Genomic DNA, 18117 nt, shown 5'->3' with positions numbered 1-18117 from the left:
CAGATCCTACAAATTTTTATTCATTTTAAATCAGTCTGTATTCAAAATCAATCTGTTGACATTTTTGATTCCCATAATATTTTATTCAAGCCAGCTATACCATCAACAAGAGATCACCCAGAGTTCCTGGTTTGAAACAGGATTTCATCAGAATAATAATGAAAAATATTGTTTTAAAAATAACATTTCAAAAGGATGATATTTTAACTGAAGATAATGGTTATGATATATTATGGCAACATTTAAGCTAACAAATGTAGCCAAAGCACTTTCATGACTCAAAAAAACAAAATTACCGAAGTTCTTAATTGACAATTAAGAATGTGTTATTTTAAATGCAACATAAGAATTGAGTTTTGATGGTCAGAGAGCTTTGCCTATCAAAAACCGTTAAATGTTATAAGTTAGAAACTTATGGCTTGAAAATATGGCTGACAATCTGGCTTCTCATGTTTATAAAAAGCATAGCTATGATTTCAAAACTTGTTAGCTTCAGGATGTATTTTAGTCCTGTTGATGACCACACACACATAATAGTGGCATTCTACCAAAATATTAACCCTTGGATACAATGCATTTAACCAACAAGCATCAACAATGTCGAGCTAAACTAATTAAACTAATGTCTAATTACACTAACCATTCTGCCCATGCATGCTCCACATCACTCCATTCTCTGCAATATCTATGTGCCTGTCTAGGAACCTCTTAAGCACCTCAGTCGTATATGAATACACCAGCAACTGGCAGCAGATTCTAGGCATCCACTACTGTCTGCGTGAGAAAAAACTTTTCCAGGCATATCCTTTGAACATTTTTCCTTTCCCCTTAAATGCATGGCTCTAGTATTAGATATAGTCATAGAAAATTACAGCACAGAAACAGGCCCTTCAGCCCATCTAGTCCATGCCAAACTATTATTCTCCCTAGTCTCATTTTTCCTGCACCTGGACACAGCCCTCCATGCCCCTCAGATCCATGTACTTATCCGAAATTCTCTTAAATGTTGCATTGAACCCGTATCCACCACTTCCACTGGCAGCTTGCTCTGCACTCTAACCACCCTCTGAGTGAAAATCATTTCACTTTCACCCTTAACCCATGACCTCTAGTTCTAGTCTCGCCCAGCCTCACCCAGCCTCAGTGGAAAAAGAGGGGTGAAATCAGTGGAAAATACCACTCATGATTTTATATACCTCTATCAAATAGCCCCTCATTCTTCTACACTCCAGGAAAGAATGAGGGGAGATTTGATGAAGGTAAAATTTATCTATTTTGTTAAATTTCTTATTACAGCTTTATAGTAATTTTTCAATCCTGGGAGAAATATATTGGCTTCTACACTATTGTGCCTCTCATTTTATAAACTTCTTTCAGATCTCCCCTCAGTCTCTGCCACTCCAGAGCTAACAATCCAAACTTGTCCAACCTCTCCTCGTAGAACCTGCTCTTTAAACCCTAGCAGCATTCTGGGCCATTCCCAAAGCCTGTGCGTCTTTCCTATGTACACATGGTTCACATCTTTACTGTTATGCTGTAGGTATTTCATTTAGCAGTTCTGTAAGAGCTGCTGTTCTACTTTCAGCCTGTTTGTATTATTGTTGAAGATAAGGGATGATGTGGAATGTGTGCCGTCCAAGTAGTGGGAGGTTTTCTTGTTGAAGGACAATAAGGTTGGGCTTGGGGCTTTTGTTCAAGAGGGGATGAAGAGAGAAGACACTGGGGAAAACCAGTCATAGCATACAATCCAGTGGGAGACCTGTTTGTTTGAGATGGATTGCAAGCGATGTTCGCAAGGTGGTGTGTGCTTTCACGTTGACTGAGGGCCCAGTGTGTGAGTGACAGAGAAGTTCAAGATGAGCTCCAACTTGTGCACATTTGACTGTTTAATTAAAATGGGCTCTTTTCTTTTTGTTATTGTTTACTAACCCTTCAGTTAAGATTCATAAATATAATTCCTTTAGTCATATACAGTGTACTGTCTGTTATTTTGTGGCATTAATTTGTAACAGGGTAGCAAATGACACAGCATCCACACAAACCAGGGTTTGGGGTGGGATCAAGTGCGCCTCAATCTCATGAGTTTGGCGGGGCTAGAGGTTGTCTTCCCTAGACTTACGCAGCCAAGGAAACCCAAGGTGGTTTCACCTATAATGGGGTGTTCAGAATGTGACGCAGCACTCCAAATGTGGTCTTCTAAAGCTGCAACATAACTTACTGATTCTCAATCAATGCCTCAATAACAACAATTATGCCAAACATACTTTTCAGTAGTTTCAAGCTCCCTATATACAGATAAAAACCAGTGTCCAATGTTTGCTTGTAAAATATCACCTGACTATTTGCAGAGATGAAACAGATTGATCACAGTCTTTTTTATATAGATATATATATATATATATATTCACACTTAGCCTGTTAATTCAGGAAGGAATAATAGTTGAGTCCAATATATCAAATCAGGGAAGTTACCTCTGAAATACTGATGTTTGCCTTCAGTAATGCATCAATGGTTTCAAGTGAGAACTTTTTTATCTTCTGTAAATCTGCTTTCAAAGTAGTGAAGTTTTGCACACAGCTCTCTAAGTGTAAATCTATTCAAAAAATCATGGGCATATTGAATAAACATTGTTGGAGATTACAAATAAAGTAAATCATGTACAAAAATGGCACAGGGAAAAGAGTCCTGAACCAAAAGCATTGGCTTATCCAGTAAGATTCAGATTCCTTCAATTCCTGGATTGAAGGATTACCTATGTCAGTAATCTTTTATCTGCCCAATAGTAAATCAACATCAAAGTCAAGTTTATACGTTCACGTACATAGGTGCAATGATAAACTTTTTTGCAGCAGTATCACAGGCACTTAACATTAGAAACAACATTCACAAGGAAAACATAAATTATACAAAACTGTACAAGAAAGAACACAATTAGAACAAAAGCAAAGTCCCTTTTAATGCAAAGTGGTCACTGTGTTGTTATAATGAGGGTTGGCAACCAATCACATTGCCAAGTAAATTGAAAAGGACTATTATTGTAATGGAATATCGCAAATAATAACTTCTGAGTTTCCACACATAATTATAACTATGTAGATATGAGGACTTGGAAGTTCATGCCTAGTTGGCAGAAAATTGACTGCTGGTAGCATATTCTACTCTACTTCCAAATGTCAACTCTATTAGCTGCCTCCACCTTCAAGTGCTTTATCTGACCAGGAATGAACCTCTAAACAATGACGTCTCTGTGCGGTTTTACTCCATTAAAATACTAGTCTCGCCATTACTGTTTATACAAAACCTGAGCCATTGTTTAATGGTTTGATGCTGAATATAGCCTCTCATAATAGACAGTGCTAATTCTATGAAGGTATTAGAAGTATTACCTTGAAAAGTTCCAATGCTGTCAAGTATTATCATAATAGAATTATTTGATGGCAGATTTCCAAGGCTTCCAACAGCATATTTAAATCTGGAAAGATTAAAAAAATTTTTAAAAATGCATCTGACAAGAGTTAACTTTGACATCAAATACTAAAAGTATTGCAGAAAATTAGCAACACATACTGTATATTGGCCTAATTTTATGAAATGAAACTAGAAATATAAACTATTATCTACAATATATTTTTTTAATAATCATTGATTTATGTCTTGTAGGTGATGGGATGTCACTTGCAGAATTAGGAAGAAAGTTTCAGCCTTTGAATAATGAACATAACTGGTTACGTTCTCTGTTGTTGGAAATGGTCATCACTAGACACTAGTCTTACACAAAATTACTTGCTAATTATCACCCATGGCCAAATGGAAATTGGTCTTGCTGTCAGCAAGTGTGGGTTGCTTCATTATCGGAGTCGCTAAGAATGGAATTTGTCATTGTGTAGTCTTCAGAAAAAATCCGCACTTCCAGCCTGGCATTGAAAGTGAATTCTGGATGCAACACTGAATGGAAGCAATGATATGGGAGTTTATTCCTAGATGCCTAGTACAGGGGTCTGTGCTTCCGAACAGTGGCTCCAAGACAGGCTCTGTAGTTCTAAACCTGACTTTCAGTAGCCATGTCATTGCAATCTATTGGACGAGAATCTGCAAACTCACAAATATTTGCAGTCATAGAGTTATATAGCAACACAACACAGAAACAGGCCCTTGAGCCCATCTAGTCTGTGCCAAATTGATATCCTGCCTAGTCCCAATGACCCACTCCTGGACTATAGCCCTATATACCCCTCCAATTCACAAACTTATCCAGACTTATCCACTACTGACCTCAGCTCACCAACCTATAAATTCCCAGCTCATTCTTAGAGCAGTTCTTGAACAACAGAACATCAACTATCCTTCAGTCCTTCAGCACCTCACCCGTGGTAAAGGACATTATAAATACCTCTTCCAGAGCCCCTGCAATTTCTTCACCAGTCTCCCACAGGTCTGCAGGGTCAACTTATCAGGCCCTGGAGACTTCTCTTCCCTAATATACCTCAAGATAGCAAGTATCTTCTCTTCTGTACAGTGTCCAGGATATCACTCTGTTTTGCCTCAGTTCTGTAGACTCTATGTCCATCTCCCAAGTAAATACAGGTGCAAAAAATCCACTTAAGATCTCCCCCATCAGTTCCATGCATTGCTGACTATGCTGACCTTCAAGTGGACTAATTTTGTCCTTTGCTATCTTGTTGTTAACATCTCTGTAGAAGCCCATGAGATTCTCTTTCACCTTGTCTGTCAGAGCAACCTCATACCTTGTTATAGCCCTCCTGATTTCCTCTTGTGTTCTTTTGTATTTCTTAAACTCCACAAGCACCTTATTTGTTCCTGGCCACTGATACCTGCTATGCATCTCCGTCTTCTTCTTCTTAACCAAAGCTTTAATATCCTTCAAAAAGCAAGGTTCCCTACACTTACTAGCCTTCACTTTTATTCTAATAGGTACATACAGAATGCGTACTCTCTATATTTCACCAAGCATCCCTTTGTCAGAACAAAAAACTATCTCAATCCACTCCTTCCAGATTTTTTCTGATGCCATCAAAATTGGCTTTTCTCCTATTTAGAATCTCAAGCCAAGGACTAGACCTATCCTTCTCCACAATTGAAAATATTGGAATCACGATCACTGGATCTAAAGCTTCTCCTGCACACACTTCTGTCTCCTGCCCTGCCTTGCTACCTAATAGGAGAGCCAGTATTGCACTCTCTTTAGTTGGGACCTTTGTATATTGATTAAGGAAATTTGCTTTAACAGATTTGACAAACTCTATCCCATCCAATCCTTTTACAGTATAATATCCAGAAAGTTAAAATCACCTACTATCGCAACTTCATTTTTCTTGCAACTGTCTGCTATCTCTGTAAGTCTCAGGAAGGTGACATCGAGGGAATACACACCAGTCCTCATCAAGGGATCAACAGTGGATATGGTGAGTAGTTTTAAGTTCCTGGATGTCAACATCTCTGAAGATCTATCCTGGGCCCAATGTGCAGCATCAGAAAAAGCTGCACTAAGTTACAAACTCAGCCAGCTCCATCATAAGCATGAGCCTCCCCAGCATCGAGGAGACCTTCGAAAGGCAATGCATCCATCAAAAAGGAACCAGGTCATGGCCTCTTGTCATTGCTACCATCAGGGAGGAGGTACAGCAGCCGAAGGCACATGCGCAATGTTTTAGGAACAGCTTCATTCTAATTAGATAATGAACCCATGTGCTCTACCTCACTACTAGTTTTCTTTTTCTTTGCTCTCTTTTTGGACTACTTGATTTAATTTTATATATACAGTATATAAATTTCTTATTGTAATTTATAGTTTTTATTATGTATTGCAATGTACCGCTAACACAAACCAACAAATTTCATGAAATATGCCAGTGATGTTAAATCTGACTCTAATTCTGATTCTGCTATTTAGCTTTGGTAGATGAACACTCCAGTCTGTCCTGTCTGAGCACTGCCATGACATTTTCCCTGACTGGTACTGCCATCTCTTCCCCTCCTGATTCATTATGACCATTCCTGTGCTGATCCATGTACTCTAAGATCATCTGCCCTATCTACAATACTCCTTGCTTTGAAATAAAGTCAAGTAAATTTTACTAAGTACATATACAACCCTGAGATTCATTTTCTTGTGGGAATACTCAGCAAATCTATAGAATAGCAAATAACAGGATCAATGAAAGATCAACCAGAGTGCAGAAGACAAGCTATGCAAAAACCAATATAAATAAATAGCAATTAATAACGAGAACATGAGATAATGAAATAAAGAGTCCTTAAAGTGAGGTCATTGGCTGTAGGAACATTTCAATGATAGGGCAAATGAATGTAGTTGAAATGAATGAATGCTAGCCTTATAATTTTCTGTATCTCTATCATTATCCAGTTTTTTTGGACCTTTCTTGAGCTTTTCTTTTCTTCTTGACTAGATTTACAACAGTCTTTGTACACCATGGTTCCTGTACCCTACCATCCTTTCCCTGTCTCATTGGACCATACCTGTGCAGAATTCCACACAAATATCCCCTGACCATTTGCCACATTTCTGCCGTACATTTCCCTGAGAACATCTGTTCTTAATTTATGCTTCCAAGTTCCTGCCTGATACCTCATATTTCCCCTTACTCCAATTAAACACTTTCCTAACTTGTCTGTTCTTATCCCTCTCCAATGCTATGGTAAAGGAGATAGAATTGTGATCACTATCTCCAAAATGCTCTCCCACTGTGAGATCTGACAACTGACCAGTTTCATTTCCCAATACCAGATCAAGAGCAGCCTCTCCTCTTGTAGGCTTATCTACATCTTGTGTCAGGAAATCTTTCTCAACACACCTAACAAACTCTACCCCGCCTAAACCCCTTGCTCTAAGGAGATGCCAATCTATACTTGGGAAATTAAAATCTCCCACCACAATGACCCTGTTATTATTACACCTTCCCAGATTCTGTCTCCCTATCTGCTCCTTGAAGTCCCTGTTACTATTACATCAGCATCCTTTGAAAAGTTCAAATTAATAAAGCAAAGTCAAGTTAATAAGGCAAATATAGTACCATCGGGTTGAGGAACAGTTTCTATCCCATTGTTATTATATTCTTGAGCAGAACTCTTGTACAAAAAATGGACTCTAGACCTCACAATCTACCATGTTATGATCTTGTATTTTTTCATTTACTTTCACTGCACCTCTTGGGTAGTTTGTACTCTTTGTTCTGCATTCTTGTTGTTTAACTTTCAGTAATGATCTGATCTGTATGAACAGTATGCAAGATAAGCTTTCCATTGTATATGTGTCAATAATAAACCATAACCAATACCAGTATCAATGTGGTCTTATGAAAGGGATATTAGGTTTGACTAACTTATGGAAGTTCTTTGAAAAAAATAAAATGAAAACTAGTGTCACATCAAAAGTTATTTTTGGGAAATATAAACTCATGGTGTAGGAGATAATACATTAACACAAAAACACAAGACCATGCTAAGTTGTTAATGCAAATGTGGCATTTCACTGTATTTTTTTGATGTACATGTGAGAGCTAAATCTGAATATGACTGGATAGCTAAAACGAAGAGAGTAGGCATAAAAGATTATTTTTCTGGTTGAAAGATGTTGTGAGTAATGTGCCACCAGTGCAGGAGTCTGAACATTTTAAAACTTAAATGAATGATTTGGACAAAGTTATGGGTGATAAAATTGCTGATGTCTGAAAGCTACTTTAAGTAATTAATTTTTGAAGTGGCATAAGGAGGTTCTAAAAATAAAAAGGCAGGAGTGGCCTTATGGAGTATGAAGAGGGAAAATATTAAATCACCCAATTTGGCTGGCAAATTTTTAAAAAATGTTTTCAAGAGGTTTTCAAGATGGCAGCACTGTGAAAAGTCTGCTTTGCTGAGCTCAGCACCGTAACACGGATAATTTCACATATAAACCTATCCGTTTCAACTTTTTTTTTTAAATGCTCAAGTAGTGGATTTAATGACATGAATATTAATGAGTATTTTTTTGAGCTGCTTCAATACCATGTCATCAAAAAGTACTAAAAATACAGCCAAGATGGGCTGCACAGAGGGCTCGCCCGGGGCTGAGGAGCTAGCCGCTGCTAGCTATGCTAACACGTTGGACCCTGCTTTTCATCAAGTAATTCAGGAAGTTACGGAGAACATATCCAAAATGATGGACCAGAAGCTGGCTCCACTCTCTCTAACACTCCAAAACCACACATTGGAGCTTAAAAATCTTGATACAAGAGCGAATGAGGCTGAGGGCTGAGTCTCCGCAGTAGACACTGGAACTGATCAGGCCCAAAGGTACAGAAGACAGCCAGCCAGTGAACTTTTTGAGGATGGCTGCATAATTTCCTTGATTTGGAAACCAAGGCTGGACGCATTGAAGTGGAAAGAGCTCACCATATGCTGACGCTGAAACTGGCCCCAGGCCAACACCCTCGACGTGTCGTTGTGCAGTCCCATAATTTCAGGGATAAGCAAAAAATGATGGAGGCTTCGAGGTGCCGCGGGACTGATACCCAGGCTTTAATATATGAGGAATCCAGACTTACATTTTTTCAAGATTTTTGGGCAGCCGTTATTCGGAAGCGCAAGGAATTCGATCAGGTAAAGAAGCGGCTGAGAAAATCCGGAATGTTATACCCAGCGGTGCTGCAAATCACCTACAACAGGACCACCAAGATATTTGATTCACCTGGCAAAGCTAAAAGTTTAGTGGACACATTGGGCTAAAGAATGTATACAGTATATTGTGTAGCCCTAGTTATGGACGATAACATGCTCAATGGGTGCTTTATTTTACCTTCTCATTACTCGACGTCAAGATATCTTATAGGATGGGTAACGTGTTTGTTTTGATTAATACAGTTTCATTATTTGTTTAAATTAGTGGTGCTGCTCCAGCCTGGAGGAGTTTAAACATGACAGTAACAAATTGGCGGATTGATAAATTATGCCCTGTTTTCATTTTTGACTATGTTAAATGCCATATTGGCAGTGGGGCAGAATATGGCATGCAAGAAGGTTCAGATATCCCCTTTAAGTGTGGGGTAAGTCCTCTTGTTCAGTGCTGTTGGCGCTTTGTTTTTTTGTGTGTGTTTTTATTACTTATTGCTGCTCAGCTGATCTTAAGTGGGGTTTCTTCTCCTCCAGAGTCATATGATTGTTATAAAGGCTTATGACCAGTAATATATTAAAATTGTGCACTTGGAACATTAAGTGGAGTCATTCGCCAATCAAGAGAAAGAAAATCCTACTAAACCTGAAAAAGGAAAGGGTGGATATAGCCTTATTGCAGGAGACACATTTAAATGATAAAGAACATCTAAAACTGCAATGGAGTGGATTTGATCAAGTCTATTTTTCATCTTTTAATACCAGGAGTAGGGGGGTGGCCATTTTAATTAGGAAGAACTTACCTTTTGAGTTATTAGACTGCATTAAGGATAAGTATGGGAGATTTGTGATTGTTAAGGCTTCAATATATGGAGAGGAATATGGTATTCTCAATGTTTACTGCCCTCCAGCTCATCCTCTCAAATTCCTAATAGATGCCTTTTCCAAACTTACAAGCTTTTCAATACAAAACATTATTGTAGGTTGGGATTTTAATTGTTTCATGGACCCATTGATGGACAGAGTGCCTAGTGGTCCCCCATTGTTCTCCTCACAGTCCAAACAAATCATGGGCTTATGTGGAGAACTAGGACTTGTGAATGTCTAGAGGTTGTTACATCCCTCAGACAAAGACTTCACATTTTTTTCCTAATCCACTCAAGTATTACACCAGAACAGACTTTTTTCTAACCCCCAAAATGCTCCTGGATTTAGTTGTATCCTGCACATCTGGAAATATCGCTATTTTTGACCACGCAGCAATTTATCTAAATATTAAGCCCAAAGATAATTCAGCACAATCTAGACATTGGAGGCTGAATCCTTTTATTCTAAAAAATAATAAATTTATAGACTACTTACTTCTGAATTCAAAACTTTCCTATCTATTAATTCCAAATCAACTAGTAGCCCATTGATGCTCTGGGAAACCGCTAAGGCCTATGCAAGGAGATTAATTATCTCCTACTCTGCTAGTAAGAAGCAACAAGCCACAGAACAGCAGGGCCTCGTGGAAGCAAGGTTTGCGGCAGCTGAAAAGGATTATATTAATAAGCCTTCTGCAGCCAAGTTACAGAATATCACAGCCCTATGCTGTACACTAAACTCTTTACTTACACAAGCAGCCAAAAGAAAATTGACATTTGCTGAACAACGATTGTTTGAACATGGTGAAAAGCCAGGTAGGTATTTGGCTTATTTAGCTAGAAAGAAAAATGTCTCTCAGACTATTGCTTCAATTAGGGATGGGACAGGAGCCCTCACTAGTAATTCTAAAATGACTAATGTTGTGTTTAAGAATTTTTATTCTAAACTGTATAACCTGAGCAATGTAATGATGGACAATCTAGGATGGAGTCCTTCTCCAGGAATTTAGATCTCCTAGGCATTTCTTCTGAACAAGAGTCCCTCCTCAATGCTCCGTTATCTATACATGAGATACAGAAAGCTATGAGACAGCTCCAAAGTGGGAAGGCCCCTGGTCCTGATGGACTCACTAGTGAATTCTATAAAGAGTTCACAGGGTTATTATCAGAGCCTATGCTAAACATGTTCAATCGTGCATTTAATTGTGGTCTCCTCCCACCATTATTGAGAGAAGCTAATATCTCCCTAATTCTTTTTTTTTTAAACTTTTTTTTATTGTTTTCAAATAGTTAAGAAAGGAAAGAGCCCTGAAGATTGTGCCTCCTACAGGCCAATTTCATTGTTAAATGTTGGCTTTAAAATCTATCTAAAACCTTAGCGTTGCGATTAGAAACTGTGTTACCTTTTATCATAAAAGAGGATCAAACGGGTTTTGTAAAAGGCCGTAGATCATATAACAATATCAGAAGATTACTTAACGTGATTCAGGCATGTCAGCAACAGGCAGTGGATGGCTTGGTGGTTTCCTTAGATGCAGAAAAGGCCTTTGATCGTGTCGAATGGCCGTATCTTTTTTCCACTTTAGAACAATTTGGTTTGGGTAATGATTTTATTAAGTGGGTGAAGGTTCTTTATAATGACCCTCTGGCTGCGATTTTCACTAATGGTATTAGGTCGGATAATTTTAGTATTCTGAGGGGCAGCCAGCAGGGCTGCCCTTTATCACCACTACTTTTCACACTAGCGATCGAGCCATCGGCTGAGGCTATTTGGTGAGACCCCAAAATATCTGCTCCAGACATAGGACTGAAGTCACATAAAATTACATTGTATGCGGATGATGTTCTAATTTTCTTATCAATCCCTGCTATATCAGTGCACCACCTTACACAATGCATCAATTCGTTTAGCACCTTTTCAGGTTATAAAATCAACTTTACTAAATCAGAGACTATGCCTCTGAAGAATCTGCAGCAGGTACCTGACACTCAGGGTGTTTTCCCCTTTAAATGGTCACAGACAGGTTTTGTTTACTCAGGCATACTTATCACACCTACGTTTGATCAATTGTTCAAAGCTAACTTTACACAGTTATCTGACAAAATCAAATAGGATCTTGAGCAATGGAGTGCTCTTCCCATTTCTTGGCTTGGCTGAATATCTTTGCTCAAAATAAACGTTCTTCCTCGTCTGCTCTACCCAATACGAATTATTCCAGTCATTTTTACCCAATAAATACTTAAAAAATAAATGGCTGGTTTGTTTCTTTCATCTGGAACAAAAAAAAGTCCCTGGATTAAAATGTCTAAGTTACAGCTTCCCAGTAGTCTAGGGTTTCTGGATTTTCCAGACATCAAAAAATATCAATTAAGTTCCTTTTTATGTGGTTGACTGGGTTTGCAGGGACCCCTCCTCAATTTGGCTAGACAATGAAGCTTCACAAGCAAAATGCCCTTTTATTAATTTGCTTTTCCTCAGTAAGATGAAACTAGTTAATGAATATTGTCGCAATCAATAACAATTAATACAGTCAGGGCTTGAAGGGCGGTGTAACAAATTGAGGGCAATGCAACGAAAATATCACCCTTCACTCCAATAACTGGCAGTCCAGATTTTCAGCCTTGCATAATGGATTCTGGATTTAAACTTTAAATTTATAAGGGTATTTTTCATCTAGGAGATTTTTTTGATGAAGGAACAATGATGTCTTTTAGTCAATTAGTACAGAAACCTAACATACCCAACAAGGATCTTTTTTGTTTCTTTCAGATAAGAGATTATATGCAGAAAAAAAAAATCATTGTTAACTGATTTCTACAGTTCTGACATAGAAAAAAGGGTGTTTTGTTCTAAGAGTGAAGTCTCCATTAGTACTTTTTACAGCATCCTGAGGGAATGTTCTTGTAGAGAGGCTGAGCAGCTGGGAAGAGTCTGGGAGGAAGAGTTGGGAGTAGAAATTACAGCTGAAACATGGGAAGACATCTGTGATAATGCAAAGATTTCAGTTTGTAACAGAACTAAAGCATTGCAACTCAAAATTCTGCATAGAGCCCATCTGACTTCAGATCGTCTCTTGAAATTTGAGACGGGTTTCTCCAATGTGTTCTAAATGTAAAGTAAATACTGGAACTTTCACCCACTGTTTTTGGACTTGTCCAAACTTCAGGCATACTGGAGTGATATTTTGGGTGAAATAGAAAAGATTCTGAAGATTCTGATTCAAAATGCTATTGTATATTGCTGGGGGAGTGAAGACAAAAGAATGGTTGTTATGCTTCAGTTTTAAAGGACACTGGTGATACCATATCTGGAATACTAAGCAGTCCATATTGTCCTTATTAAGGATGGATGTTAATGCATTAGAAGTAATTCAGAGGAAGTTTACCTAGAATGGGTGACTGTTGTATAAAAAAGGTTGGACAAGATAGGCTGGGATAAGCTAGAATACTACTGAAATTAACCGTTCTACATTTATGATTTTTAGTCCATTTTGTAATTTCATGTGAATATTATAGGTTTTCAGATATACAGAAAGAAGGATATAATTACTATTGTAAAGCTGCTAAACAAATAAAGAAAACATAAACACAAGAGATTCTGTAGATATTGGAAGTCCAGAGAAACACACAAAGTGCTGGAGGAACTCAGCAGGACAGGCAGAATCTATGAAAATGGATAGAGGGGAAAGGGGAAAATGCAAGAATAAAAAGTTTGGTGGAGGGGAAGGACGTCAAAGTAGAAGGTGACCAGTGAAGCCAGGTGGGAAAGGAGACAAAGGAATCTGATAGGAGAGGAGAGTGGACCATGAGAGAACGGGAAGAAGAACAGGCACCAGGGGGAAGTGAAAGGCAGATGAAAAGGCAAGGTAAGGAGAATAGAAGAAGAGGGTAGGGGGATGGGAAAAGAAAAATATGGGAAGAAGAAATCAATGTTCATGGCATCAGGTTGGAGGCTACCTAACCAGAATATGAGGTGTTGCTCTTCCACCCTGAGAGTGGCAGAAGAGGACGCCATGGACTGACATGTCAGAACAGGATTGGGGATAGGAATTTAAATGGTTGGTCACTGAAAAATTCCACTTTAGTCAAATGGAGCAAAGGTGCTCAACAAAACAGTCCCTCAATTTACAACAGGACTCATCAATATAGAGCAAGCTGCATCAGGATTCAATAGATGACCACAACAGAATCGCAGGTGAAGTGTTGCCTCACCCAGAAGGACTGGCTGGGACACTGAATGGAGTTGAGGGAAGAGGTGAAAGAGCATTTCTCTCACTTGCAGAAAAATGTGCCAAGAGGGATAAATGGATTAAGGAATCATGGGGAGAGTGATCCCTGCAGAAAGCAGATAGTTGGTGGGAGTGGGGTAGTGGGTAAGTAATGATATGTTTGGTAGAAGGATCCCGTTGAAGATGGCAAATGTTGTGTTGGATGCAGAGGCTCATGGGGTGGTAAGTCAGGATTAGGAACTCTATCTCTGTTAAGGGGACAAGAAGAAGAGGTGAGTGCGGATGTCCACGAAATGGAGGAGATGCAGATGAGGGTAGCATCATTGATGGAGGAAAGAAGACCCCATTCTTTGAAGAAGTACGACATCTCTGATGTCCTGTAACAGATGAAGGGTGGAGACAAAAGAAATGATAAAAAGAATAGTATTTTTACAGGAGACAGAGTGGGAAGAAATATAATGAAGATAGCCATGGGAATTGGTAGGTTTATAAAAGATGTCAGTAGATAGTTTGTCTCCAGAGAGACAGACAGAGATTGAGAAAGGGAAGAGAGATCTCAGAAGTAGACCAAATGAATTTAAAGACAGGATGGAGATACCTGGAAAGTTGATAAAATGGACGAGCTCAGCATGGGTGCACGAAGCAGCACTGATAAAGAAAACAATATTTTTACATTTTCATCATTTTTACTTTAGCTTAATAAAATACAAGGTAAAATCCAGCTACTTTACAAGTATCTAACAGAAGAACACAAAGTCAATTATACAAAGACGCAGTATTAAGTCTGGAGTGCCAAAGCATCTACCAGAACTGCAGTGGCTTCACTAAACCATCCATAAAGATTCCTCCCACTGTGTCTGGTTTGCAATTACAGGCCAACTTTATACTAAGAGATTCAAGTCATCTGTCTCTAAGTGTGGTGATACATTATGGATGATGAACAACCTTGCACATATTCTAAAGATGAGATACATAAGTTACCTATCATACAGTTGATTGGTCAGTGATGATGTCATGTTGCATTTGCAATCATAGTTCCTTATTGCAGCATCCACTGCTTGGTTGGTCTGGTTGGAGGCAATTTGCAGTTCCTTATAATAATTAAAGACATCTGTGCAGCTTCCTGATGTAGGAGTAGAAAATGTTTCATCTACAATCTAAAAAGAGAAAGCCCACATAATTCAGTAAAATCAGTATCAGAATTACTGATGTAAAGATCAATGCTGATTATCATAACAATTAGTGTAATAATCGTAAAACTACCAATGTTATAACACTGAAACAATGCATGGTGGAATCCTGCAGTAAAATCTACAGGACATCAAAATCTCCTCTATAGCAACTTTCCCTTCATCTTCGTCCCTCCCACAACAGCCAGGCTCCTAGTTTTGCAGGATTTCTCAAGCAGTACCAAATCAAAGTAACAAAGAGATTAAAGCAATCAAATCAGAAATTACTATTGTGATTAATTATTTGGTTGGAGGTTAATTAATAAAGTTATGATGTTCTGATATGAAATATTAGGATATTCAAATTGAACATTACTATTCATGTGATACTAAATACACATTTGTACAAGCACTTTAAATTGTTTAACTCCATGTTTAATATATATATTTAACACACATTACTCCTTTTCAACTTCACTGAATTCATTTATTTGAAATGGTGAACCTGAATAAAGTATTCATTATACTAATATCCTTCTTAGACATAACAAATTTATTCTATGTTTTTCTTTTCTAAAATGGAAATATGATATTTAGTTAATTTGTACTTTTAGTTCCTAGTTAAATTTTGTAACATGAAAACACTTGGTCCATGAGAAAATACACAAGTTATGCTCAAGGCATCAAACAATAGTTTATCTGAGGTTCTCATGAGTTTCAAGATCATTTTATTGGCAATGTTTAGAAAACTTCTAACAAATTAGCTGAAATATTTAGGACTCTAATTCAAATAAAAGAATAAAGTTAAAATCCTGATATGATTAGTTTCATCTTAACCCCCTCAGTTTTAACTTTAAGAGAACCAAACATATAAATAACTAAGACAAAATATGTTAGAATTGTAAAGCAGTGACTCACCTCTTTGACTTCAGTAGTAAAATTAACCAGTTCTGTCAATGCATGGATCACATTGGCTGCTATATTCTTTTTGCAGGTCTTATGTACACACATGATATCATTAACAAAGTACAGTTTTTCTGTAAAACAGTGAACCACAGATAAAGTTAAGAATCTAATTGAGTTTCCTTATTATTGTGCTTAAATGGTAATTCCATATATGCATTGCTGACTAACTTGGAGGTGCTGATCTTGGACTAATTTAGCTTTAAAAACAATAGAATATTTATTTGAATACTTTAGTAAAAGAAGACCTGCAATGGTTTCCATAAACAAAATGATTTAGCAGTTAAAAATACCAAAGGTTCTTCCTTCCGGTAAAATAAAATGTTCCCTCCCCTTTCCCTCACCTTCTATTCCACACTCTGGCCTCTTGCCTCTTCTCACCTGCCTATCACCTCCTCATGAATCCTATCCTCCTTCCCTTTCCCCTGTGGTCCACTTGCCTCTCCTATCAAATTCTTACATCTCCAGCCCCTTACCTTTCCTACCCAACTTTCTTCATCTATCACCTTCCAGCTATCCTCCTTCCCCTCCCTGCTTTTTTATTCTGGCATCCTCCCCCCCCCCCCCCAGTCCTGAAACATAGACTTTTTTTTTCCATTTCCATGGATGCTGCCTGACTTGTTCAGTTCCTCCAGGATTTTGTGTGCATTACAAAGAATTACTGATCTTTGTCACTTTTTCTTCTTGAATCACCAAATGAAGATGATAATGCCCCACAAAACAAAATGCTTTGCTTTGGTTCTGCGTTTCACCACTTTAAATACTACATAAACACAATCTTCAAATTGAAGCAACATTATTCAAATTTATTTGAAATATCATATCTGTATGCAAGTAAAATCCAGTAATTAATACAATATCTCTATTAAAAATAAAATCAATGTCTATCAGTCTGATTATCCAGGAAAATATAAAAATGCTGAAATATAAAGGAACTTTACCTGAATAGAGATTCTGAAACTTTAATTGAAAGAGAGTGTCACTCTGTAATTGTAGATGATTACCCAATGAATCAAACTGGCACATGGCTCCCAAACTGGAAGGACAAGGAATAACATGCAAAAGAGTCAGCAAGCAATGGAATGATCAAATGATCAGTATCAAGCAAGCAAGGCTAGTCATTAAATACACTGATAACAAACATGACCATGCCTCCACAAGATTCCACAAGCGGTGCTTCCATTCAGCATCATTAAAATATTTAGTGCCTTTAAGCTCTTTGGCATCACAGCCTACTCAGCATAAAAAAAACAAAAGACTGCCAACAAAACATCTTTTATCGAAAACAGTGGATCGTCAATTAAGGCCAGTTTCTAGTACTACAATGTATGAAAAATCATATCAAATGGTAACGCTTAGTCTCTGAAGGCACAGAAAACCCATACAAGTGGGAATCTTCTCTTAGGCTGGCTCATGACTAATGCTGAGAGTTTGTGATAGAGACAAGGACAGAGGGAGAGAGAGAAAACAAACAAAGGCCTTTTAGGCACTGAGTTCTCACCCAAACATTCCATTGATTCATCTTCAGCATCATTATCATTTGCGTCAGAACTAATTGATAGTGCATCACTATCATACATCACCAGGCATTTGCCTGTCACCTTATCTGTAGATTTTTATAATGTAGCCTCTGTTGTCCTGATGGATTGCTCTAATTTTTATGTGCAACAATGATGGGATCAGAAATTCTATTCTATAAAGAAACATTGGCACATTCAGTCATTAAAGACACACTGCCACACCCTCTGGACAGCACCTCAGTGACCCTAGTAATCCACTCGAGCTCACACCATGATGACAGGTGCTGGATCAAAGCCCAAAGGTTAATGCGAGATCCAGATCAAAGCCTGGAGGTCGATCGAAGGCCCAGTTTGAAGCCTGAAAGCCAAATGTAGTTCCAGAACTTGATGCCCGGTGGCCAGAGCCTCAAGATCACAAATCCATAAGTTTGCTGGAGGCTAGAGGCCTGGGATTAAATGTGCACGGGAAGGAGGGGATGAATGGAACTTGCTTCTTTCTTGTTGCTTTGTTGTCTTCTGTATTACTCTGTTGAGCTTGGTAAGCATGCTACGTTAGTGCCCCCAGCCCAACCTTGGATATGTTGGTTGTTAATGGAAATGGTACATTTCACCGTGTGTTTCAAAGTACCTGAAAAGGAATCTGAATCTGAACTTCAATTGCAATATGCAATGTCCTGTGAATGCAAGCTGAGACATTCTATTTCAGACACTGTGTGAATACTGGGTTGGTAAATGTTGAAATGG

General features: G+C 38.1%; 1 protein-coding gene across 1 annotated transcript in view; it reads right to left on the bottom strand.

Moving 5' to 3' along the window:
• Positions 1–18117, bottom strand: part of LOC140732128 (uncharacterized) — a 205073-nt gene that overhangs the window by 100478 nt on the left and 86478 nt on the right. The window contains exons 21-25 of the mRNA XM_073054312.1: positions 16795–16889; positions 15809–15927; positions 14703–14878; positions 3388–3473; positions 2473–2594 (exon numbers count right to left, since the gene is read on the bottom strand). Coding sequence (XP_072910413.1) covers positions 2473–2594; positions 3388–3473; positions 14703–14878; positions 15809–15927; positions 16795–16889 — 598 coding nt within the window. The remainder of the gene's footprint in view (positions 1–2472; positions 2595–3387; positions 3474–14702; positions 14879–15808; positions 15928–16794; positions 16890–18117) is intronic.

The sequence above is a fragment of the Hemitrygon akajei genome, chromosome 8 (genome assembly GCF_048418815.1).
Source record: "Hemitrygon akajei chromosome 8, sHemAka1.3, whole genome shotgun sequence".
NCBI classification, from domain to species: Eukaryota; Metazoa; Chordata; class Chondrichthyes; order Myliobatiformes; family Dasyatidae; genus Hemitrygon; species Hemitrygon akajei.
The sequence above is the reverse complement of the archived record's forward strand: the minus strand, read 5'-3'. Positions and strand labels throughout refer to the sequence as shown.